Here is a 25,703-nt window from a genome sequence, read left to right as displayed (position 1 = left end):
CTCACGTGCTAATGCTCGACAATACTCAGTTCAATTACACATTCTCTGACTGCAGTTCAATTACTCATTACCTTGTTGTCCCGTCACGTTGTGAACGTCTTATATATACCAGACTACCCCCAATCTAGTAGTCTCCCGATAATTCATGAAGGTTCGAGAAGGTCGTGGTGTGATACTAGTCACGTGACCTTGCTGACGCAATAGTATGAAACAAAGCACCCACTTGACTGGATATTGTTTAAGACTTGATAAAGTTATCTTGTTAATATTTGATGTTCTTTGTTTAACATTATGGTGTTTTTTGTTTTATTGGGTTGCAATGTTTGTAAATGTGAGTTTGTTTATTGTGTTCATCAAATCAGCTAAACTAACTGTTTAGCATGAATGGTAGGTGACTACAAAAGTTTATAATGACTCCAATCTTTAGTGAATGACATTTTTATGTTTATCCTATTATAAAACTGTACATAAATGTATTGACTAACTGGTTATTTAATTCTAATTTCAACCATAAAATGTTTTAAATAAAAACATTATTATTCTTATTGGTGATAGTAAAATATTCTTTCAGTATTTAATTACATTCATTTACACCAGGTTAGGGGGGATTACCAATTTAAATTAAAACAAAATATAATGGTATTTAGTTGTCATTAGTGGCTCATTGGCTGAGTAGGAAATGCTCAGATTGTGTTTAAAAAAGTAGTGACAAAATTTGTTTAATTTTTTTACAAAAAATATATTTTTTTGCAAAATGAACAAATAATGATCTACAGAAGAGGTATATCATATGAAATGATGGGTAATTTTTTAAAGTACATTAATAAATAACAAGGTGAATGAAAATAGAAAATCAATATCATGTTAGAATAATGCAGTGGTTGAAAAAGTTATGAAGCTAGCATACCTTTGTACTAATCAATCAATCAAGTATAATTGATTAACGATTAGGTCTAATACTGTAAATAATCAAGAACTGTTGTTGATAGTTTCAAGAAAAATGAATATCATAGAATAGAGGTAAATATTCTAGAAAATTTCATTTACATCTTTAATGGCAATGAGACTACAGGCTCTGCTCTTGAATAGCATGCAAATATTTGAGTGCTTTTCAAAGATTCCCTATGTCTGAGGTATGATAATTGCACAGATGTGAGTGGTCAAATGAAAAGTGTATATCTAGGTTGTTGCAGTCAAACAGAATTGAATTTCTCATTACTTGTGGCTGCTATTCTTTGTACTATCTAGTGCTGAAATATTTTGCAAGTTGTTGTTAAAACTTTGGTGTTCTTCAAAGAATGTATACTGTTTTTAGTATCACCATTCAAATTGACTATTTTCAAGTTCTTTGTCAATATTACCTTCAAACCTCTTTCCACTATGAGATGTAAGTGTAAAATCGAAAATACAAAAGTGTTAAGTACCAGATGAAAGGAATATTGACAACATTAATGAGATTGAAGAAAAATATGATGAATAGTGCAATCTATTCTGAAGCTGAATCAATAGCAGGTGAGCAAGGATCATCCAGACTTCTATTTAGTCCAGTGGAAGTTTGCACAATGGTTCTTTATTGATTTTATATCTTCAAACTATGTACAATCAGAAAATAAAGTGTGTTAAGCTGGCAACTTTGGGCATTATAAAATAATGACTGGTTTCCATGGTAACTGTTCCTCTCATTTCAAGCTAATTGTTTTGATACAAAAGGTCATACCTCAGCAACTACAAGTGATAGAATGTTGGAGATGTGTTTTATACTCTTATGGCAAGCCTGACAAAGTAATTGTGAATTTTTCTGCAATGAAACAAAAAACTACATAATAAAAAAACTGAATGCCATTTATTACATGGATTTCTTAGAAAACACTTCATGCTTTGTTACAAAATTTTATATTTATATAACATATGGGATAAATGAATAAAACTATTATTAAACACTCAGAATAACAGTACAGTGAACACCTCAACTGTACAACCCCCAGTTTATAAAATTTTAATAGCAGTATACTCCACATGCCTTATATACCCCCCACAAAATAAAGAAAAAAAGGACACCACGTGCATATATAAGTTTATAAAATTAATTTTGTTCTATTTATCTGGAGTATCTTGTAGATTTGTTTTAGTATGCTGATTGGCACAGTCTGATCTAACCACAGAATATCTTGCATGGCAGCATAACCAAATAGCATGAACATCTTGATGAAGCACATCTTGCACAAGTACACTTACACTTTAATAACTTGAGTATAGATTCTGGAGCAGTTAGTATGCTAGGTATAAATATTACAGGATGTAGTGTCTTATTAACTATCCTTCAACCATCCATATAATGTAGGGTCAGTAAGTGGTGGACTGGCTTCTAATGGATGTTTCCATATACATATTTATAAATGTGCTCTCATTACTTTTCATCAGTAGAAGCCAAGGGCATGAACTTCGGTGCTGAAACAATTGTGGCCTTTCTGGTTTTATTCTTCCAAATTTTGGAACACACACTGGTCATTGATGTGGCACCAGCATGTCTATAGCAAGCTGCCATGAATTGTGTAGACTGGCAACCAATGCAGTGTTTTCCAGCTTGTTCAAGCTGGGGTGGCTTGCTTGCTGCATTTTGATGTATCTAGCTTTGCCAATACTTCAGAACTGAGCTACAGTATTGCATCCAGACAATGCATACAATGCTAAAAGTTGTACTGCAGTATTTTGGTGTAATTCAGCAGTTGCTCTAATATCAATGCATTTCGTCTCTTCTGATGTGCTTTCCATTGTGACATCTCTCTTAATAGAAGTGGACCAGAAGAACAACCTTAATGAAATGACCTTAATGTTAGCTCCAGTACCACTGTCATCGAGAACAATGGACAAATTGGTGGATGATGATCACATCTGCTTTTACTTGGGTTTTCCTCATATCTTTTATCGACCGATAGTAATACCATGACTTATTGCAATATGAACTGAATTTCTTCCAATTACAGCCAGTTTGTGTTGGGTTATCTGCAACCGTTCTTTCGGGTCATGTAAACTCTCAATGATGAGGTAAATTGTTTAAATTTTGTTATATTTCATGGTTAGAATAATGTTTTGTGGAGGTAGTGGTGTCAGCTTTGACAACTTGAGTTGTCTGCTAGCTTCTTTTTCTCTAACCGTTTGAGCAGAATTGTTGACACTGTAATCAAAATATCTGTCGAACATTAAATACACATCCAGTCCTTTCCTATTGCTTGCGAAGTATGTCGTGTAATTGTCAATGTAGTTTTACACTGTTTCTTATGATGGCCAGTTCATCACCCACAATACTGCTGATCCATCAGCTATTACACTAGTAGCCTTTGGGGTAGACCTTGTTGTTGCATCAACTTTAAGGTTGTATTTCAAGGAAGACTTGCTCATGATTAGTTGCATTTCACCATTTGTTGTGAACATAGAGGCTGGAATTGGTGCTAAATCATACTTGCGAACCTCATCAAGTTCTGTTCTGTACCAGATGCCTCTAGACCAATTATCCATGAATATATCAAGTTGGGATCATATACTTTTGTTGAGCCTACTTGAACATGTTTTTTGCTGATTGCCATAGTGTGAACTCATTTAGGAAGTGTGTTGTGGAAATCATCAGGCCATGTACTTTCGTAGATTTTCATCATCTGCTCACCAATTGACACTGCTTCATGTACATTGACTTCAGGATGCGTCACTATTCTACCACTCATGATGATGATGATGCTGCTTGGGTGAGTGGACGGAACAAGTGGGTCAATTATTTCCTGTAGTTTTTGCTTGATTTTTGCTTTGTCATTAGCATCTGAAGTTATTCTTCCTTTCATTTCTTCTTTGTGCAGAATGCTGTTATTTGTTTCATTTGATGTTACATCTTTCAGGGCATGTGCCAATATGCTGCATATATGAAGACTTAGTCCCCAAGTTTTGAGAGTATTTGGTTTAAGGGTGATGCCAATGATCCCTTTGGTCCCTCTCCATATATGATGAATGTCGTTTCAATCATCATGTCTGTCCACATTCTGTTCCATCTTCCCAAAATATAACATGTAACCTGGTCTCCTTTCATGAAACGCTTCAAGATGTCTGATAGCAGCATTAAGATTGACCGTTGGTAGTAAAGACGATAACAAGCATAGTTAGAGTAGTGTTCTGTGAAGATGTAGGGTATCATAAGTTCTGCAGCCCATGAGTGAAGTGCCGAGTCTGCGTCTTTTTCAACTCAACAAAATAACGTTATGAGCAATACTGGTTTGAATAGTACATCTACTCAGAACACTGTGATTTTGCTGCATTCTGCCTTTCATTTCAGGCCAGCCATTATATCATTGGAATTACCAGTTTTGTGCAGGATGTTGTAAAGAAGTTCTTCTATTACCATTCTCAAAGACCAGAAATTTTGTGGGCACTTTTTGCCAGTCAACATGTGGGCAACACTACCAATTGCACATTCTATAATATCTGACAGTCCAGTATTTTCCATTAGAGTTCCTATGCTCCCTGTGAAGTTCATAATGAAATGCATGCTTCCTCATTATAGGACATAGTCACATGTTAATACCATAGTATTTTATCCAACAGATTTTACAAGCTTTTCTGCTTCAAGCATAGCTGTGAAAAGATTGTCTGGATCGGATGGTTTCATATTAATCAGCAATGTATATACACTGGTTTTGTTGTATGGTCTTGTTTAGATAAGTATTAAATCCATTCCATTCTGGGTGTTATTTTGCAACTACTATTTATGACGTCTCTCACGCATACTCTACTGAGTGAGACTACCTGTGTTGCCAGAACATTGAAAGGAAGTACAGATTTTCTCGCTTTGTAAGACCATAGTATCTTTGGATCTGTACATCATCATCATCCACTCTTTCATTCATTTTTTTTTCTGATGCATCATATTGTTTCTTGAATTTGTGGTCCATTTTCTTTTTCTGACGTTTGAGTTAGAATCATTGCAAATGCATTGGTTGATTGTCTGCCATTCTGGCTAGAAATGCTCATGTCAAAATTGTCAACAATTACTTGAACAAGACCGACATTTTTTTGAGATTTATGAACAAGGCCTCTTGTTATCACTTGCTTGGTTGCAATGGCTGCCGATTTGTGGAATCTCAGCACTTTGTCATATGAGCAACAACAATACCACACTTGTACAGCTCTTGAATAAGTTCCTTCTCTTTAATCATCATGCCAATTTCTATTTGTAATTGAGTCACGCTTTGTTGTGGAGGCTTGTGATCATGTTATAAATTATCATCATCAGTAGTTTCTGGGTATTGCTTGGCATAAACTTATTCAAAAGATACATTATGGTTTGACTTGTATATTTTGGTTGATGTAAAATTCATTTGACACTGATACATGTCTTTATGCACAGGAATCATCTTTGTATTAGTCTTCATGTGCTTTTCTACTTTCTTGATAGCTTGTTCTAGTTCATCATCCTCATCTTCTGGAATTATGTTAAATACATCTTTGGCTTTGTCCACCAGTATACTTGCAAGTCCAGGTGATGTTAAAGCAAAAAGATCATCAAAATGTATTGACAATTCAGTGAGCAACTTCCGTTTTGACAAAATTTCACCTCCATAAGTTTGGTATTGGTTATATATTTTAGATGAATTCCTGATTCAAGATCAGTCTCCATCTACATAAGAAATAAGCTGATCAAATGCTCACTCCTTTGATGTTGGCTCTTGAGTTGTTGTTCTACTTGCAAGTTGTACTGACTATGGTGCCATAAATTTGGTTTTACAATCATAATGATACCTTCATCTTCTGCATGTAAATCATCTAAGGATCCTTGTACTCTCACTGACACCTCATGCCTACTGATCCCCATGCCCAACACATGCATCCAATATGATGACTTTAAATGGTTTATGTTGTCCACGGTACGCTGTAGTACACACAACTACTTGCTTTTGACAATCTGGGTGCTTCTTATCGATTTGACATGAATCTTCACAAAACAAACAATGTGCTTTGAAGTTAAAACTTTGAATGTCAGAATGACAGTGCCGTTTTTTCCTAAGGATTTAGTGAGACAGATCGAGTGTCCATTTTTCCTAGTCTCCTAAGGTGTAATTTTGAAATATATGATGATACACAGTTTTGTGACAGCACACAGTGTAATTATGGTCATCACAAAAGTTTCTGTCTATATGCAAATGCTGGTCATAATCTCTAAACTTGCTTCCTTCAATAATATTTGTGATTCATTGCTGTGTGCAAACTGAGATTGGCTGGTTCAGATTAGAGCAGGCACTGATTTTATCAAATGCACACTCATTCATGGTTTTTGTGTTCTAAAAATACATTAAACATCAAGTTAGGACATGGGTATATACTTACTAAATGATTTGAAGGCATACATATGGGTATTTAAACACCTTATCAAAAGCCACATGCTGGTTTGTTTACTCGTCAAAATAAAGGTGGTAAATATGGCCATTGAAACAGGTCCTGGTATATTGTTAATTCACACAAACAGAATGGGGTTTAATTTAATTTAAAAAATAAAACATATCATATTACATAATTCCGTATGTTTGGGTTTGTGTGATTGATGTATTAATTTTACTGTTATTCAAAGAGCATTTTGATAATAGTTCTATTTAATTATTCAATAAAACTTTTGTAACAGTTTTTATAGACTTTTTTGCAACAGTGGATGAAGTATTTTATAAGTAAAAAAAAATCATTCTATTTTTTATTTGGTCTTTTGTTTCATTGCAGAAAAATTTTAAATTTTTTGTCAGACTTGCCATAATCATATAAAATACGTCTCCAATTAATAAAGCGATGGCACCAGTAGATTTATTGTGCCAATAAACGTAGAAATGGGCAGTTTATTCAACATTCTATCACTTGTAATTGCTGATATATGCCCTTTCATATCTATACAATTATGCTTGATATTAGGGGAAGGGTTACCATGGAAACCAGTCATTATTTTAAAATGCCCAAAGGTGTCAGCATACTCCATTTTCTGATTGCATATGGTCCGAAGATACAAATTCAACAAAGAACCATTATGAGACCTCCAGTGTAAGATAAGGTAAAAAAACAACAACCTACTTTGACTGTCAGACTAATTCTCTTTATAGTACTTTATGAATTGCTTGTACGATTAGATTAAGTCATCAAGCAAATGAAGAGCTTAAATATGAGAGTTAATATTGCTAGTAGTTTGTTCAATGTCATATCAACATCTTTCTTAAATATAGCAAAAATAGTTTTGAAAAATTCGCAAAAGAATTATCAGTTGCTTAAGGACTACCAGAAACTTGGGTTAGATGAAAGAAGTGCCTTGATATATACAAACCTGAAAAAAATAATCGTTGCTGCACAACACTGGACAGGTTTTTGTACATTATAGGAATGACAACATGTTGCTTTCTTCTTTCTCACTTTACATTCATTCTCTGGATCACATGAACTGTGCTTTAATGCAACAGGGAGTTGTATTTGAGTTGCTTTGCAGTTATATGTCAGGTTTTAAATTCCTAAGTAATGTAAAAGCTATTAAAGATGTTTAAAATAATGCACCTGTAAAATTGTGCATGGATTTAACTATACCACTCCCTCTCCAGTACCAGTGGAGGTATGTACGATGGAATTGATTTAGCAGCTCAACTTCAATAATTAACTACAGTTCTTTTGAAAGTATTGATGCTTTTGGAAAGGTTCATTTATTTACAGCAATGATTTAGCAGCTGTGTGTATAATTTTCCAAGGTGCTATCTAAAGTTCCAGTGACTTATACATCTGCAGAGAGAAGTTTCTCAAAGTTGATATTAATTAAAACCTGTCTGAGGTCACCCATGTCTCGGGAGCATCTCGCAGATTTTGGAAGATTATTGAATTTACAGAAAGTTGTTAATGAATTTCTAACTAGATTAAAATATTAATACAAAACTTAGGTTTCTAAGTAAGTAAAGCAAATTTTCCACTTTCAAGCCAAATTTGTGTTAAAAATGGCCTACAACTAAATACATTGTAGGAGACCTAGACTTTTTTGCCACAACAACTTTGAAAAAGAAAGTTGGTGATTTAAAAATTAACCTAAGTGAATTAGCAGAATTGTATAGTTTTAAAAAAAATTATATTTCAAATGTATGCTTTTGAAGCATATATAAAACTGTTTTTATTTAATCTGTGATTTAGTAACCTGTCTTACATTTATAGTTTGCAGGTATGCCTACCAGTTTTTCACTCACCAAATCTGTTTCACAAGATGTCAGTCTTCAATTTACAACATCTTGGGAAAAAATTACTTTTGAAACAATTACCACCAAAAGTGGTCACCTACCAGAAGATTTGAAAGATCAGACTATGGCCTGTAAAACTTTGGTTCCTCATGTAATTGAATGTGAAACAAATTTAGATTTGGCAGTGCTAAATTATCTGTTTGATGCTTATCAAGAAAGAGAAACTAACAGCAGAACTAGACAGGTAAGTTTGTGAAAAACCAAAATGGGTATTTGCAAAGACAAAACATTTAGGTAACGTAGTTACATTTTACATAGTTATCCACATTGTATTGTATTTTTGAATTTAGCTTTTGTTTTCATGTGATTATCACATACTATCATATAGATTTAACAGATTATTACATAATTATTTGTTTATATTATATTCATCCTAATTCTTAAAATCATAACTGTTTAATTTTATAGTATATGACATTTATGAAAGCTAATTACACTAAGAAATAAGACATAAATGTTCTGTTTTTAATTACTTCATACTAGTTTAATACGAAATAAATGCAAAATAAAACTATAATAGTCTTAAGCAAATTTACAGTTATTTGATTTAAACAATACATAATTCAAATTTTCATAATACAATTTCTAGTTAGTAACCTAAAATAGATGTATTTCACAAACTTACTTGTAATGTGCTGTTTCCATTACTATATGTTATTTTCAACAAATATAGATGTTGCTGTTCTAGCTAATTATTATGCCAACAAACTAAACAATGTACCTTAAAAGTATTAATTTACTGAAATAGAAATTTCTGTAGTATTCTTGAATTGAATGCCACACCCACCAAAACACTCCTTAATTAAGTAAGAGTTCATCCTGACCTATCAAATAAACCACAATAACACAAAGTACATAAATATTTATGAAATCAGAGTCATAAGGTTGTGTCTACTGTAAGTAACCGTTCCTTTATTACATAAAGATTGCTCAATCTTTGGTCCAAAAATGAAATAGTAAAATGGATAGATTGAAAAGAACATGTGAAGCATACATAATTTTAGTTTGCAAGTTAATATTGTAAATGCCTTTCGGATAGCAAGTGTTTAATTACTTGAAATTCAAACCTAAAACTCCACATTCCAGATATTAGTTATGGTGTTAAGAACTGAGTCCTAGACTGAAACAATTTGAAAAACCATTATTATATGGACTGTAATGTTTACTCCATGTCATTATCTTGTGAAAACATTTTCTAACCAGTTAGAAGAAAACATTAGCTTTATACATTCAATATGACATCCTGGTCAAGTGCTTAAAAATTTGTTTACATTAATATATATATATATATATGATTTACAATACATATACAACAATTGAGATTGTGTAAATGATGGATAGCACTATGGAATTTCTCCTAATGGCAAACATAAGTATAAACTTAAAGCAGTTCAGTGAGATAACTTATGTTAAATCATTTTAAAGATGTAAAAAGATTTAGAAATTGTTTTGCAAAAAACTCAATAAATAGACACCTACCCCAGAAAGAATGTTGTTTTGTTCAATAATCAAACAAAAGACAGATATATTTAGTGGATCTGCTTTTTGCAGTATTTAAGGCATAAACACTTACATATTGTATTTACAAGATCTGAAATCTGGACTTGTTGGACTTGGCTTTTAAAGCTGAAATGCTTTCACGGGGAATGATCAAGAATGGACAACACATGCTCATTAGGGGCTGACAGCCAACAATTAGCCTGCCATGATAAAATGATAATGTTCAGACCTCCAGGCTATTGAATGATGAGGTATGTGAAAGCTGTTTTATTTTAAATAATGCGCAATATAAATACATTGTAAATTATATATATTTTCATATTTGGATACTTAATCCTACTCATTTGAAGCCTTGTGTTTTGAAATGCAACTTAGTGTGACTTATAAATAGAAACAAATAATATATTTATTAAGGTATTAGGTTTTTAATTTAGTATTAGGTCATCAAAAAATTAATGTTTCATTTTGGAACACTTTCATTAACCACCCTCCAAAAAATTTATATCATGTATGATAGTCAAACGAACTGCCTAAACATCACGTTAGTGTAGCTTATATAATGTGTAAAGTTTAGTATACTCTAATCTCTTATGGTGATTGTACATGATGAGACACGCATTCGGTATGTAATGCTGTTTGAATACAAGAAGGGAAACAATGCCTCTATAGCCACAAAGAATATCAAAGAAGTTTATGGAAATGTTTTGAACGTTCGTAAGTGTCAACAATGGTTCAGCAAATTTATTCAGGTGATTTTAGCCTTAAAATCTGTGATGGCAGAGGCTGACATGTTGGAATTGATATTGAGGCCCTGACGATGCTTTTTGAGTCTAACCCAAGGCAACACACTCATGAAATGGCTCTGAAATTGTACGTCTCTCATGAAACAATATGTAAACATCTAAGGAATATGGGAAAACTCCATAAAGAAGGTGTTTGAGTGCTTCATCTCTTCTGGCATGTAATATGCACGAGCCATTTTTGGACAGAATTGTGATGAAAAATGGATTCTCTATGCAAATATTAAATGCCAAAAACAATGGCTCAGTCCTAGATAAAAACCACTTCTGACCCCTAAACCTGGAATCCATCCACAGAAAGTGATGCTTTGCATTTGGTGGGACATCAAAGGTATGATTCATTTCGACCTCCACAATCAACATTGAACTGTCAATGCAGAGATCTATAGTCAGCAACTGGAACAGTTAAATCAAGCCCTTCATTAGAAACACCTTTTGCTCATCAATCGGAAAGTTGTTCTTCTTATCCACAACATTGCACATCCACATGTGGCACGTTTGATGCAACACAAGATTATAGAGTTGGATTGGGAAGTTCTCCCACACCCACCATATTGTCTAGATATGGCACCATCAGATTACCATCTTTTTCAGTCGATGCAACACCATCTTAATGGGAAAATGTATGCAAATGTGGAAGATGTTAAAGAGGACATCGACAGGTTTTTTGCTTCAAAGCCAAATGATTTCTTTAATCAGGACATTAACAACCTGATTGTAAGATGGAAAAGCATCTTCAAAGTTTTTTAGATGTTGGTTTCACATGGTATTTTTAATTTTCATTTTGTAATTTCTGAATGACTGCTTAACGCTTACTACAAGCTCAGTCCCAGAGTAAAAATACTTTTATGCATAAGAAAAATTTCAAATTTCACATGAAAAATCTTTATAACCTCAAGATAATTATCAGATTTTTTTTCTTTAGAAAAACTTTATATTTTATATGTTATTTTCACTATTGTATCCCCGTACAGGTTTGGGTGATTTGACTGACCTTGTAACCAACATAAACAATTAGGAAATAGATATAAATTACACTTTTTTTTGTTTTAAAATGACTGCAAATTATAACAAGAAACTATAAATGTTTAGTCTAAATAGCTTTAATCTCATAACATTATACATCTATATATAGTTATATTTGAAATGGTACAACCTCTTACAAAGCTATCTAGACCTTGATTTGTCCTCTAAGCACTGCTAAAATTTTCAACAGTGCACCAGTCTATTATACCTCTTCATTTTTGCACCATTGCAGCAACATGTGTGATCATGTGACCACAACCAATCATACTGTGCCTTCTATACTAGCACAGGTAGTTCCCTTTATCATTGTAGCATAATCCTCACTTTCTTGATTGGTATTCTAGTGTATAGACATGTGTTTTAACTCATTTTCCATGTGACTACAAAATTTTGATTGTGCTTGATCCCAAGTTTATATCAGTTTCAACTTCAAGTTTCAAATTCTTGTGTTTGATTTTCATAGTTTCTAGTCTTTTGTTTTTGTAATGTTTCTGTTTTCCGAATTATACTTTGTACATGTGAATTCGAGATTTAATATGGTGGATGATAATATTCCTGCCATAAGTAGACAATAGTTCTAACACTAATCCCCAGGTCTCGGGGTCAACAATGTCTGCTAGGAAAGCACAGGCTTAATTTGCGGCGAATTCATATCTTATGTTTGGCCAGTGATTTGTGCCTTTGGAGTTACTTTTCTAGTGCAGAGGGATAGAACTATTGTATGGAAAGTTTGTTTCTATGGCATTTTCCACCTTATACTGTGCCTCCTCGTAATCTGATGGGTTAGACATTGTTATTTTTCCCAGAAGATCAGTGGTAAGTTTTCAGTGTGTATTTCTCACTCCCTGTAGATATACCCATGTTCAATGAGTTTATGTGAGCTAATGTGGATGGATCTAATTTCTGTACTCAATAATTAGGTTATTCATGTCTTCTCTGCTTCGTGTTGTGTAAGTTCGATTTTTATACTTCTTTTAATATCTAGGTTACTTTAGTTTAAACTTGTGTTTGGAGTTTGTTTATTCCTTTACTTTTTGTTGAAATTTTTACTGTTAATGTTATTTAGTTTGAAAGTTCTTTTTCTTTACTACTAGTTACATGTAATTGGGGATTGGTTTTGAGTCAAACGTTGTTCTTGTTAACTGGGTGCATTTTTATTCTCATGTTCTTCGGGATTGGTTTTATTTTCGTGTCCTTTGTCTTATAGATTCTTTGAGTGGACTTATAAATTTGATATTTAAGGGCCATTTCTCTTTTCAGTTCCTTTAGTAGTTTTGTACTTTAGATGTTACTTATTGTTTTACGTCGAATTTCATAATTTTTGCAGGTTTGTTATTTTTATGTACTTTACAGACTCTACACTTTTCTGTTCAAGTCCTATTGCACCAAGGAGTTATCAAAAGGGTAGTGCTCGCTATACTAGGATTTTACTTGTGTCTCTGTTTTGTTTCCAAAAAATACAGGAGTTTATAGTCTCATCATCGATCTATCCTAGCTGTATTCACCATGGAGTCCTACTTCTCACTATGATGAGTTTTTTGCCCTGGTGTGATGCCTTTTTTCTTGATTCATTATGATGGTTCTGTCTTCCAGTTCTGGATGCTACTTTTCTGTCTTTCTTCAGATCCATATGTGTTTGGTCGAGTGGTATGCTTTTTTGCATGTTATCTTCACTCACTGGGTTTTTGGACTCACCATTTCATGGACGACTGGCTTCTGCTCGCCTCTTACTATGTCCAGTTAGTCACACACCCACTGCCTTATTCTAGAAGCTGCTTGAGTGGGGTTTCTCATCAAGTTGGAGAAGTCCTTTAATACCCCCTCATAGTATCTTATTGTTTTAGGGGTTCTCTTGACTTCCTGTCTCAGTCAAGCCCAGCCTTCTCCACCTCGGCTACAGGATGTGGAGTGGGCAGTCATAATAGCCCTTCCTTCTCTCTCTGTATGTGATGTTCTATCCCTTTTGAGGATGTGGGCTTCCTTGGAAGTCCTCATTCTCTTGAGTTGGACACACATGCATTCCCTTCATTGGATGCTTCTCGACCAGTGAAACTTTCCCCGTGATCCTTTGGATCATCCCATCTCCCTTCCACCTAGGATCGGGGCCAGCCTTGCTTGCTGGCTCGACAGGGACTTGACCACTGTGGGCATTCCCATTCCTCTGCCTCATCTGTTCTCAGATGCTTCCTAGGTGGGTAGGGGGGAGCTTTCCTCAATTCCCCAGAGATTTAAGGTTGGCAGTCAGTCAAAGAAGCTACTCTCCGTATCCAAATCCTGGAACCTTTGGCAGTTCATCGGGTTTTGTATCATTTGTTCCCTTTCCTGCAGGAGTGAGTGTTTATAGTTCATTCTGACAATTCCTCTGTCATCAGCTTTATCACCAAACAAGGGGAATCAAGTCTAGATCACTGTCTTTTCACATTCTGGATTTCCTGTACTAGACCAGTGACCACAACATGGCAGTTCTAGTGGGTCATATTCCCAGAGTTATGAATAATGTGGCCAATCTCTTACCACATCTTAACCAGGTTTTCCTCAGAGTGGTCTCTTCATGTTCAGGTTTTCCCTTTTAACCTGTTGCAATTTGTTTCTTGTACCATATTTCTTTTAAGACCTAATTCCTCCCCTCCTCACATGTGGTCATCATTGTTCCAATACTTATGCCATCCTTTCCCATTCTTCGTATGTTATCCGCTATTGGGATTGGGCCTTCCTTACCTTCCTTTTCCCACCTGTATTCCCCACTCAGATCTGGATCATCTTCTTTGTCCAGTTTGTTCCCTACTATGTTATTTGGCTCATACTGCCTCCATTTCATGGTTCTCATTCCTGTGTAATTGTTCCATAACATTCTTTTGTTTTCTGTGATCTTTCATCTATCAGGCTCACTGGTTGCATTCCTCAACTAAAAAGACAGACATATTTTGACGTGCCATTGGCAAGTCACTATCAACATAATGGTTCTTCACACCAAATTCATCATCTAAGTCTTTAGCTGCTCAAAACTGGATGGATCCTATGAATGCAGCAGACATTATTTGTAGGTTCTTGTTTTTCATATAGTTATAAGATACTGGTATTACACTTGCCTTTTTTTTTTTTTTACTAGAAGTGTCATTTTTATTGTTCAGTATTTATACGTTCATTCCTACATTGTTCTTATATAAACAAAATGTTTTTCATATTACTATTGCTTAATTGTAATTCAGTATAATACTAGTATGGAGGAAGTAATTTATTTATATACCTGACAATTCAGTAATCTGTACAATTGAATTTTTAATATTTTTGTAGCATAGAAGAAGTTCCCAGATAAAGCCAGCTGAGGTGAAGTTATGAGAAAGAACATGAAAATTCAAGCAAATCTCTGTGTAAAGGGAGAGCTAAAATATGTTTATGGATATATATATATATAAATATAAATCGGTTTTGTATTATAGTTTGTACATAACTCAAGAGATGCAAATAAAAAGTTGATTACTGTGTCAATAATTGAGAATTTGTCTTTACTCAGCTTAAATACTATTTGTCTTTATATCAAGATGAACTGTGTAAAATGTATTCTCCAAATACACATATTTTTACCAGGATTTCTGTCATGGTATACTGTGTTTTAACTACCTATAAATCCATGAACTGTAAAAGCAAATCAGAAATAGAAATAATAATAAAAGACTGTACTGACTGAAAATTTAGTTGAAGGATAGAGTTATATTAATCATTGGCATTAATAATTAGACCCCTGGTTACCACACAGATAATCATATATATGGTAATGCATGTGGTTATTACTGGATAGAAAATGGTAAACAGCACATCTAGGCATGTTAAAAATGATGTAATATTTATTTATAATTGTAACATTTTTAATCATGAGGAAATGCAATTTTATTTTTATTGGGAGAGTGGAAGTTACTAGGAAAATTATTTCAATGAATATTTGGGGTTTACTTGTATGTAGGTTCTGAGGATTCATCATCAGCTAGCTCCATACAAAGTCACAATAACAGCATCTGGAGCCACAAACAAGTTGAGAGACCTAGCTATTTACATTACAAGGCAACTTAGAAAATCAAATGTTGCAGTATTTCCTAATCCAGATCTTTATTGTGTTAGCTCACTGGATTCACAGTTCATTCAGTAAGTATGTTTCTGTTGCTCCTAAAGGGATTTGTATGGGAACTTATAAAATATACCCATTCAATTTGACATACATTCTCCCCACCCATTAATTATCTAAATTTATATGTGTTTTCTTCTCTTTCAAAACAAAATACTGAATTTCTAAATTAATTCATATATTAGTATGATACAGCCACTGGAAGTCCCTGGTGCTTGATAGGTATAGATCATGAAAATCCTGAAAAGTCATGCAATTTAAAAACATAAATTCTCAGTATTGGAAAATTTGAAAAATCAGTAGTTTTTTTCTGAAATTCCTGGAAAAGTTTTTGAAAGTCTAGCTTCATAGTTCCTACATCATCAGATTTTATTGATGATAAGCTGTACCATACTGTTGTATTTATCTCAGTTTTGCAAAAAAACAACCATGAAAATGTAACTCGTAAAATGAGGAATAGGCTGACTTTCAATACTGATCAGTAGTAGGCTTCAAAGTATTTCCCTCCTCTGCAAGTGAACAGGTATCATTTGATAACTGTTGGAATGATATTGTTGGTGTGAAGTAAGTGCAGGACTTGTTTGGCAGAATCTAAAATAATAAAATTCTATCTTCAACAGAAATATTTAATAACTAATTAATGATGTTTCTGTTATAAGTTCCTTGTCAGTTATTGACAAAACAATTTTAATAAACAAATGAGAGAGAAATGCAAATCCAAACAGTAACAGTATAATAGAATGAGTGTCATAAACATTAGATAGTTCCATTAAAGACAGCCTGTAAATATGTACCTTATAGGTCATACCTTATTTATACAGTGATTGATCATGGTCAAGATATTTTGAGTTACATTTTGAGCCCCATTATTAAATACTTCAAGAACAATCTGCTTTATAAAGGGACAACCAGGACTGTAAATATGGTAATATTATTTTGTCTTCTGTTATTAGTTATTTTTTATATCTAAAATTAATAAAATTCTTTAAAAAAACTAGTTCATGATTGTACATAATTGTATATATACACATGTCAGCACGAGTGACTACAAACAAAATTATTCAGATAATTCATTGTTTTCAATACTATTTAAATGTGGGTATATGTTATCATACAAGAAAGTTTACAGACTGAACACATTGAAATATAAATGTTTTATTGTCCCACAAGATTTCCAACTCTGAAAGTTTATTGTTAGGTGGAGTTGTAGCATTAAACTGAGAAAACATTTTAAAATAATAGAATATAACTTGGTAGGAAACCAACAAGATATACAACATTGTTAATGTGTTCAACAATAAGAGTGATCTCAGTAACATTATGAATCTATCTTTGCTTTGTTGACTTTGGTTGGCATGGTGAGTTGTATGTTCAGCAATCAAGCAGATATATGTTAATTTTTTGTCCTATTGGCAAGATGAAATGATGTTCAGTAATAAATATTATTCTATTTGGTTGCACAGTGTTTGGGAGAAAGATGCAAAGTTGTATCACTTGTTATGAAATTGAAGCTAAGAGAAGTTATAGCATACATTGGGAAACATGATGAAGAATTCATTAGGACTTTGTTCAGTAATGCATGATCATCTAGAATTTCTTTTAATGTCTTGTTTCATAATCTCTTATTTTGCTTGAATAAATGTTTTTCAATAGCTCAGGTGTTTGTCAAATTATGCTAGAGAAGTGCAAATTCACTCCTTCATTAATGGATATTAATACTTCTACTAATTGGCAAAGTATACATTAAAAACAAAAAAGAAGGGCAAATTAACTTCTTTTCCTTTTTACTTGCAGTTCAGTGTAGATATTGCTAGAACATTTTATATGAAATATAATCCAACATTAGTTACCTTAAATTTTGGTGGAGTTAAAAGTGTTACGACAGCGGAAGTGACGTGATGCTGGGAGCATGCATGACTGAATTTCTCGAATTTTCAGGGAAGCTCGAGTGTGATCGAGAGAAGCCTCTTTGTTAATATATAAGCCTGGCGAGAAAAGCCAGTGGAATGAATGTATCATAGAACAAACAGTAGTCACAGTGAGTTTCGGGCTAGTGTGTGTTTTGCACTCGTAGAGAGCAAAGTTATTGAGATTGTGAATTGCTGTGATTTATAGCGTGTTATAAAAGTTGTTAAGTTTAAAGTGATGAGAAACATACTGACTGTGGAATTACTGTGTACTAAAAGTTTGTATCAAGAAAGAATAAACTGGTTTAATCAAGAATGGACTTGTATATCGCTGAAATTCCTCGGAAAGAATTTATACCGGAAATTAACAAACAAGCAGATACATAACAATATTCTCTTAAAATATTAAATTAGGTCCTTTAAAATGTTAGTTTGATTCTGTAAAAGGCGCTGAAAGTCCTGTAATTTTTCCATTAGGTTGTTCAACCATGAGAGGATTTTGTAGTGTATCTTAACCATATCTGTAGCTGTATTGTTATTTATAAATGTGGTATTAGATTCATGAAAGTTATTTTGTTATGATTCTAAAATCCTTACTTAGTTAAACATTATCATACTAACGGTTTAAGTACTGAACCCAGCTCGTACAGCTACTGTCTAATTTTGTTAATCAATAATGTATCTCTTGTATGTCAGCTTTTCATGCCATTTCATCCACTAACAATTTTAAACATACTGTGCTGTAGGACTACATCATATTTGTCTTTTGTGGTCATGTATTCTTGACATGTTATTCTTTACTGTATTTGCTTGTTTTGTTATGCATATTTCTATTGGTTAACTTGTACACTTAGAATTACATCTAGGATATATATCATGTAATATGTTTTTGAATATGAATAAGTCATGGCATGTAGTGATATTTGTTGGATATTACCCAGAACTACAGTAATTAATTAGCTACTATGACAGTTCCAGCCATAACATGCAATTCAGAACATACTACTCACCTTTCCACAGAACGGATATCTAATACTTTTGCTACTGACAAAAAATGTGTTTGGAGATGCCAAGCCTTTTAATGAAACTTCCACCCCTACATGTAATATTGTGCACTGCACAATTCTATGATGCAATCAGTGTTGTATTATACCTTTCCTTCATTAAAAGGGTGACACGTTTTCCTTGTATAGTACTCTCCTTTAGTACTTCACATATAACAAAAGTTTATTATTTTTCTTGGCACATTTCAATGTTGAATCGTATTGTTTTTTTTTTCATTTGGAATTTCTTTACTTTGTTTTTTTGATTTTCAAAAAAGAAAGTTGCAACTTTTAACTTAATTTCATTTAAAGCCTCTAATACCAATTATTAAATATCCTTATATTAATTTGATTTCTTTTTTTCTTTAATTGGCCCAAGAGATTTAGGTCACACATTCCAGAGACAATGTTTGAGTACCTAGAAAGAATAATTCTCTATTGTCAATAACTCTGTGTTTTGGTTTTGGTGGAAACCATTATTTATTCTTGGCTTTATCAATATCATAATGTCATAAAAAAAAATATATATATATTGAATTGAAATTCTCGTATCCATATTCCTGAACCTCTTGAGGTTGAGACTCTCCTTCTAAGGAGGAGGAGATTTGTTATTTTACTTAAATGGTGACTGGGGTACTGTGACAATGAGCCATGTTCTTGACATTGAACATCAAATGGTTGATTCTATCCTGAATTCTTTATCCCAGACCCAGAACTCACAGCCTTCTGCTTCTGTAGCATCTGCTGTGCCTCCTTTAAATTTGGACAATTTTGTTCTAGCTCTTCCCATAACCTACATTTGCTTATCATTCTATTCATGACAAGAATCAGGTAATATCACATCATTGTCCTTCAGTTGTTTATCACAGGCATGTGACATTTTTCTCTTACTCCAGCTGTAGCTTGTTTCTCCTTGTTTTCAGGTGAGCTTCATACATCCACCTTACCACTAGGATTCTTTGCTTCCCTTGCCATATTTTTTCCATTATTACAGATTCTTTTCTACCTCAGCTTCATGTTGACTCTTATTTGCCACATCTTTCCCAAATTTAAGATTCTTCTGTGGCCTCTGGTCAGAATTCTTAGTCTTTTCAAGAACTCCACTCCCTTAAATCTTTTTTTCCATCTGGGTATTTTTTTCTTAACATCATTTAACTCTCCTTTACCTTCAGCCTGCTCATGTTTGTCTTTTGCATGTTTGACTTGTTCGATATCTGTCCTCTGTATCACACCCTCAACAGTTATGCTGAGGATATCTGACTTAAGTGTTTTCCATGCCTTGATTGTCTTCTTTAGCAGTTGCCCAGTTAATTTGATTTTTTGAATTTCCTGGATTTGTTTCATTGGGATGTCCTATCTTCAAGAGTTTGACTTCCTCATTTTATCTCAGGGAACTCTATTTGGTGCCACTTCTTTGAGAAGACGTTTTTGGGGAATTTTCGAGCCTATAGTATCTTCTTGGTGTCCCCCTTTCTGAATGACACCCCTTGGGATTTGGTCCTGTGTAGCTTGGCTCTTATTCTTTCTTTCAGGACTCAAGCTTGTATGTTTTTCTACTTATTCCTGAGGACTTTCACACAGGAGTTGCATTCATGGATCTGCATTTCACTCTATATGGGTGTTGGGTTTCTCCTAGCCCTATTGTATGGGGATTATTACAGTCTCCCTTTTCTTTTTCAGTCTGCATATTTGTGTTGGCTGGTCGGGCTCATAAGTCAATATTGACTTCCATTCCATTTGTGTTTTATCTGATGGTCTTTCTCACCTATTTTCTGGGGGGAGGCTTAGCTTTCTCAATCCTTTATATCTTTGCCTTTAAGATGAGGAGCTTCTGGTTTTACAGGCTTTCATGTTTCCTTTTTTTTTTCCTGTGTCAGAAGTTTTTGTTTTTATTGGGTCTCTAGCCTTTCTACAACCTCTCATTCCTCTGGACACCTCAAGGTGGATTCCTGTACATGGTGAGAGGACCTCCCAGGGAAGGTTCTATATTTTCAATTGACCTCCTCTGGGATCTGAACATCCGTCCACATGTTTGCCATGCTTGGCATCCTGTGAAGGAAGGGACAGGATCCTGGTGATTGAGGTTACTCCCCATACTATTTTGAATTTCTCACGAGGAGTTATTCTTCAGAGAGATTTAAGGAACATACTTGAGTCGGACATCCTTGCTGGTTTCTCCAGCCAAGGAGTTTTTTCTGTGTAATGTATCTACATTCATAAAGATGGAATTATGCTGTCTACCAATGTTCTTGTATAGACATTTACATTACCACATCTGCCTGCCACTGTCAAGGCAGGTTATCTCAACTGTAAGGTATGGCTTGATATTCCTAACCCTCTCGGGTGTTTCCAGTGTCAGTGGTTTGGACATTGTAAGGCATCTTGTTGTGGTTCTTTGATTTATGCTCATTGTGAAACCTACAAGTGTCAACTGGACCCTCATTGCATCAATTGTGCTTCAGTAGTATATGAACAACTCGCAAGAATCATATTAGATGGGCAACATTGAAAAACTTCCTTAATGATACAATTATCTTTGGAAAGACCTTCCAGAGTGAAGTAAAAAAGATTGCAGGAAGTCTTTCAACAGCTATGCAAATTTCACCTTAAATTAAATCCTAAAGTGTGCCTGTTATTTTAGAAAGAGGCAAAGTACTTATGACATGTTGTTAGTAAAGATGATGTCTATACAGATCTTGAAAAGACAACTTCAATTGACAGTTGGCCAAGGTGAGTCAGCCAAAAAAGTTTTCTTTGACTGTATACTTACTATCAAAGGTATGTTTCAGGAGTTGTAAACCTAACCAAACCACTTCATGATCTAGAAAAAAAAGGATAGGCAACCCTTCATTTGGGATAAAGTTTGTGAGGAAGCTTTTTAATAGACTAAAAACACCCTGACTTTAACTCTTGTCTTAGCATTCCAGATTCATACCAACCTTTCATACAGGGTACAAATGCCAGAAATTATGGAATAGGATCTGATTTCACCAAAACAATAAGAACAAGAGAGAATGATAGCATATTATAGGGAAATAGTGAGTAAGCCTCAATGTAATTGCTGTGTTACCAGAAAAAAACTGTTCATTGATGAGTGCTTTACATAATTTTCATTATTATTTGTATGGACATAAAGAAAAATCATTATAACACCATGTCCCCAGTCAGATGGAATGGCAGGACGTTTCAAACAGACACAAGGCAGAGAACTTACCAAGCTTATTAAAGAAAAGTGTATCATTTGGCATCTGAAAGTACCAGCACTACCCCTGCAGGACTTCTGTGCATGAAGGCTATACACTCATGACGATGATGATAGGACAAGAACTTTGACTACCAGTGGATTGTATCACTCCAGCAGACCACTGGATGCAAACCTGCCAGATAACAGTACCAAATTTATAAAGAATCTGCAGGAACAACATGTAAGAGAGAACCTCAGCTTAGCTGGAGAGACAATGAAGTGGCACTGTGGTGTCAAGTTGTATCCAATCAATTTCATGATGGAGATTTTGTTTGATTTCATAACCCTTGTAGGAAGAAAGGGAAATCTCCAAAGCTGCAAATCAACTGAGAAGGTCTTTATGAAATCACACCACAGCTATCAGGTGTCACTTATTGGATAAAAAGTATTTAAAGTGGTCCATGTGAATCACTTATGGAGGTACCGTGGTCCTGGAACATAAACTTGAAACAGAAACACTGGAAGCCAGGAATGTGGTGAAGGAGTTGACATTCCAGGTAAATCTGATGGAATCCATGGCAAGTGTTTAAAAACACCTGTAGTTACTTCAGCCATACCCTAAAATGAAGAGCAAGTGATTCAAAGAAACACTATTTAGAAGTGAAAAGAACTTGCTAGTTGCAATGAGAGTGGACAAATGGACATTGTGAATAATGTTGTTTCATTATGTATTTTTAATTTCACCAGGTCAGTTAAAATTTAGGCAAGGGGCAATGTTGCAAACAATTAAAATAATGTTGTTTTTATATGTATCTGAATTATATCATTGTATGTGGAAAAATCTTGTATTACAATTACCTGGTGTATAAATAATTTTGGAGAGAGGGCACTGTATGTATTCATTTTCTTTTAGTAAGAATCTAATGTAAACTGTATGTATTAGCATTGTTAGTTACATAGTTAGGCTTGAGTCCAGTATGGTGTAGGAAAGTGAAATATTATGTACAAGTGGCTAATAAACCAGTTATGTAGCATCTCATTGGAAAGATATTGACAAATTATTTTTGAGTAACAAAGAAATGACAGAATTAAATTATAATGTTACAAATTTATTGATCTAAGATTACGTAATATTGACTTTGATAATGTCATTTGTCATCAATCACCATGCACATTGTTACAAGTATAATCCCATCATGTAGGACCTCATTTGAAAGACCTTTGAAAGATCATTTGAAATAAAAAAAATGAGATACATCCTTGTTTGAATACGAAGTTCAATGTGAAAATTATTGTGTAGCTCTTTTGCCTCGTTGGAACTTACTATGAACTTGCGAATCAGTGAAAAAGCCTACCTGTCAAAAAGTGTATATCTTACTCGATTGACAGAGAATGAGAATTGGCACAGCTTATACCACAACACTTGCCACAACCCAGTGAACACAGAAGTCCATGTTTTTTGCAGCTGCAGCACTTTGTGTCACAGTCATTGTGACAAGTGCCTCAAATCATCTTCAGTAGGTCTGCTGGTGCTGGGGACAAGTCAGTCATGACTAGCACAAGGATGTTGTTCTCTATCTTCCAGCCACATTCTGTGGGTTCTAGACCATTTCCCATGCACTGTTGCACTTCTAAGTATACTTTTAGGCTGTGAAATTTTGCTGCTGCTAAAGTTGGCAGATAAGTGTGGACCTGCACAAATGTTGTTCCAACTACCACTTTTGAGCAGAACAGCCTGTGTTGCAGTTCATGTAAGCTTTTCTCTGGTTTTCCATTGTACAGCAGAACAAGTGCTTTTTACTTGATAACAGCACATATCCAAGAGACTGCAGCTCCTGAAGGAAGACACAAGATTTTGAAAGTCTGCATTCTTCTGGAGTTGTTTGAACTTTGCACCCTTCCTGATTCCAAAAGGCCTTGAGGTATGTCACAACCTGTGAAAACATCTAGGAACAGGAGCAGATGGCATAAATTTCCAAGAGTAGTGATTAGCTGTTTCATGCTCCAAGTCCTTTTGGTTTTTCCTTGTTTGTGTGAGAAGAGAAGAATCTACAAGAAGCTACATCAGTGTCATGTTGTCTTTGGCACAATTTATTGCTTCCTTGATGATGTGCAAATCAGCATCACCCTTGACATGAATGACTGTACATGATGATGCTTACAAAATGTCTCAAGTGCATGAGTTAAGTGCTACTTATTCTTCTTGTTGGCTAGAAACAGATCGTTTGTGGATTGAAGCATCATGTCATGCAAAATGTACTGCCGTTCCTTGGTGTTCCCTCCTTCGTCTAAGATGGGTCATGTCCTTTGTCTCTGGGCCAGTAGTGTACCCATCAAAGACAGTAACTGCTTTGGGATACCTTTCACTGACAAATTGGGCATGCAAGTCAGTGATTTGATAACAAGGAGCATACTTTTTAGAAAATAAAAGTTTGAAAATGGTGTGACTGGGTAATGAAGAAAACTTTATTAAAAGTGACAACATTCTGACAAGATTGTCATTCTCAGTTACCATTGATGTTCTTGAAAGTGCTTCCACGTTTCCATGGTGTCTGTAGTCACTGCAGTAGGGATCCTTCATCAAGCTCCCAAATTTCATCAGCTAGTAATGCTTTGTTTGACCACTGAAGGAAGTCTTCAGAATCAAACAGCGAAGATGGGAAGCTGCAAAGTTGATACTGGAAGACCTGCTGCCACTAAATGCTGAAAGAGCAGCTGTGGGTTGATTGATATGGGACGTCCCATCAACTTTTACTGACTTTTCTGCCCCAAGTGCCATAACTTGTTTTTTCTTGGAGTGAATTCTACGGCAGTCTGACTTTCCATGCTTTCGATTTTTAAAGGTCAACTTCCTTTAATTTGTAGGCATTTGCAGATGCATCACCAAAAACACCAGTCACAGTGTTTCTGAGGGTGGGGTCTGCAGCAAATGGGTCTCTTCCATGGAGGTATGAAAGGATAGACATCATAACCTCAGTGTCCTTTGATGATCTTGTAAGTCGCATCTCTATGGTATGGTCAGTCATATATTGATATGTTCCTGTGACTTCTTGTATCAAGTTGTTCATTTCAGTACATGCTGGCATGCTGTAACTCAGTCATTTCTTTTCCTTGTGTTAATCCTTCAGTTGGTTTCACATTTTGTATCAGAGTCTGTTCAATAGTTGGTCAAATGAAAGGTCAGCCCAGTATCAGTTGCTATGTCAAACAACATGAAGTTTCTGTGAACATCAGGATGGGTTTTCTCAAATTGGTTCATCAGTTTCAGGTAGAGATAAGCAGATTTTGTTTAAAGGTTGTGTACAGTAGCATCTCTTTGTCAAAGTTTTTATATGGGCTGCAGATTCTTTACATTAGGTGTCTGAAACATGTTGGTGATAACTTTGAACAATAAACAGACAGCACGCAGTGGACTTGCTTTAAAATAATATATTCAAAACAAATCAAGTGTATGCACTAAAATTCTCTACACTATTGGATAACACAGTTGTAACTAAAACACTAAATACAGCTGTTTTCTTGTCAAAAGTCCACACAGACTGGTTCAATTACTTTAGAACCCAATTGACAAGATGAATTGTTTTTCTCTACTCTGTTTCTTACAACCCAATCTGCAATAAATTCACTTATGTTACTCCATGGGTTATGACAGGTGTATTCAGAACTTCAAATAATTGTCTCATTGTCTACACAGGCAGGTTCAATTACTTTAGAACACCCTTTGTGAACACAAATTGTTATTTTTATCTCTATTATTACTATATCAGTGTGAAACTAACTTTAAGTATTGCCAGTTACAGCTAAATTAACAGTTACGCAATCTCACTTCACTTTCACT

General features: G+C 34.5%; 1 protein-coding gene across 4 annotated transcripts in view; it reads left to right on the top strand.

Moving 5' to 3' along the window:
• LOC106469864 (DNA polymerase subunit gamma-2, mitochondrial-like) overlaps window positions 1-25,703 on the top strand; it is an 87,369-nt gene that overhangs the window by 42,440 nt on the left and 19,226 nt on the right. For 3 of the 4 annotated variants that reach the window (XM_022398435.1, XM_022398434.1, XM_022398433.1), the window contains exons 5-6: window positions 8,203-8,469; window positions 15,573-15,751. In XM_022398435.1, the coding sequence (XP_022254143.1) occupies window positions 8,203-8,469; window positions 15,573-15,751 (446 nt within the window). The remainder of the gene's footprint in view (window positions 1-8,202; window positions 8,470-15,572; window positions 15,752-25,703) is intronic. The other variant, XM_022398436.1, reaches the window with a different exon arrangement.

This window comes from Limulus polyphemus, unplaced genomic scaffold, assembly GCF_000517525.1.
Source record: "Limulus polyphemus unplaced genomic scaffold, Limulus_polyphemus-2.1.2 Scaffold3692, whole genome shotgun sequence".
Lineage (NCBI taxonomy): Eukaryota > Metazoa > Arthropoda > Merostomata > Xiphosura > Limulidae > Limulus > Limulus polyphemus.
The sequence above is the reverse complement of the archived record's forward strand: the minus strand, read 5'-3'. Positions and strand labels throughout refer to the sequence as shown.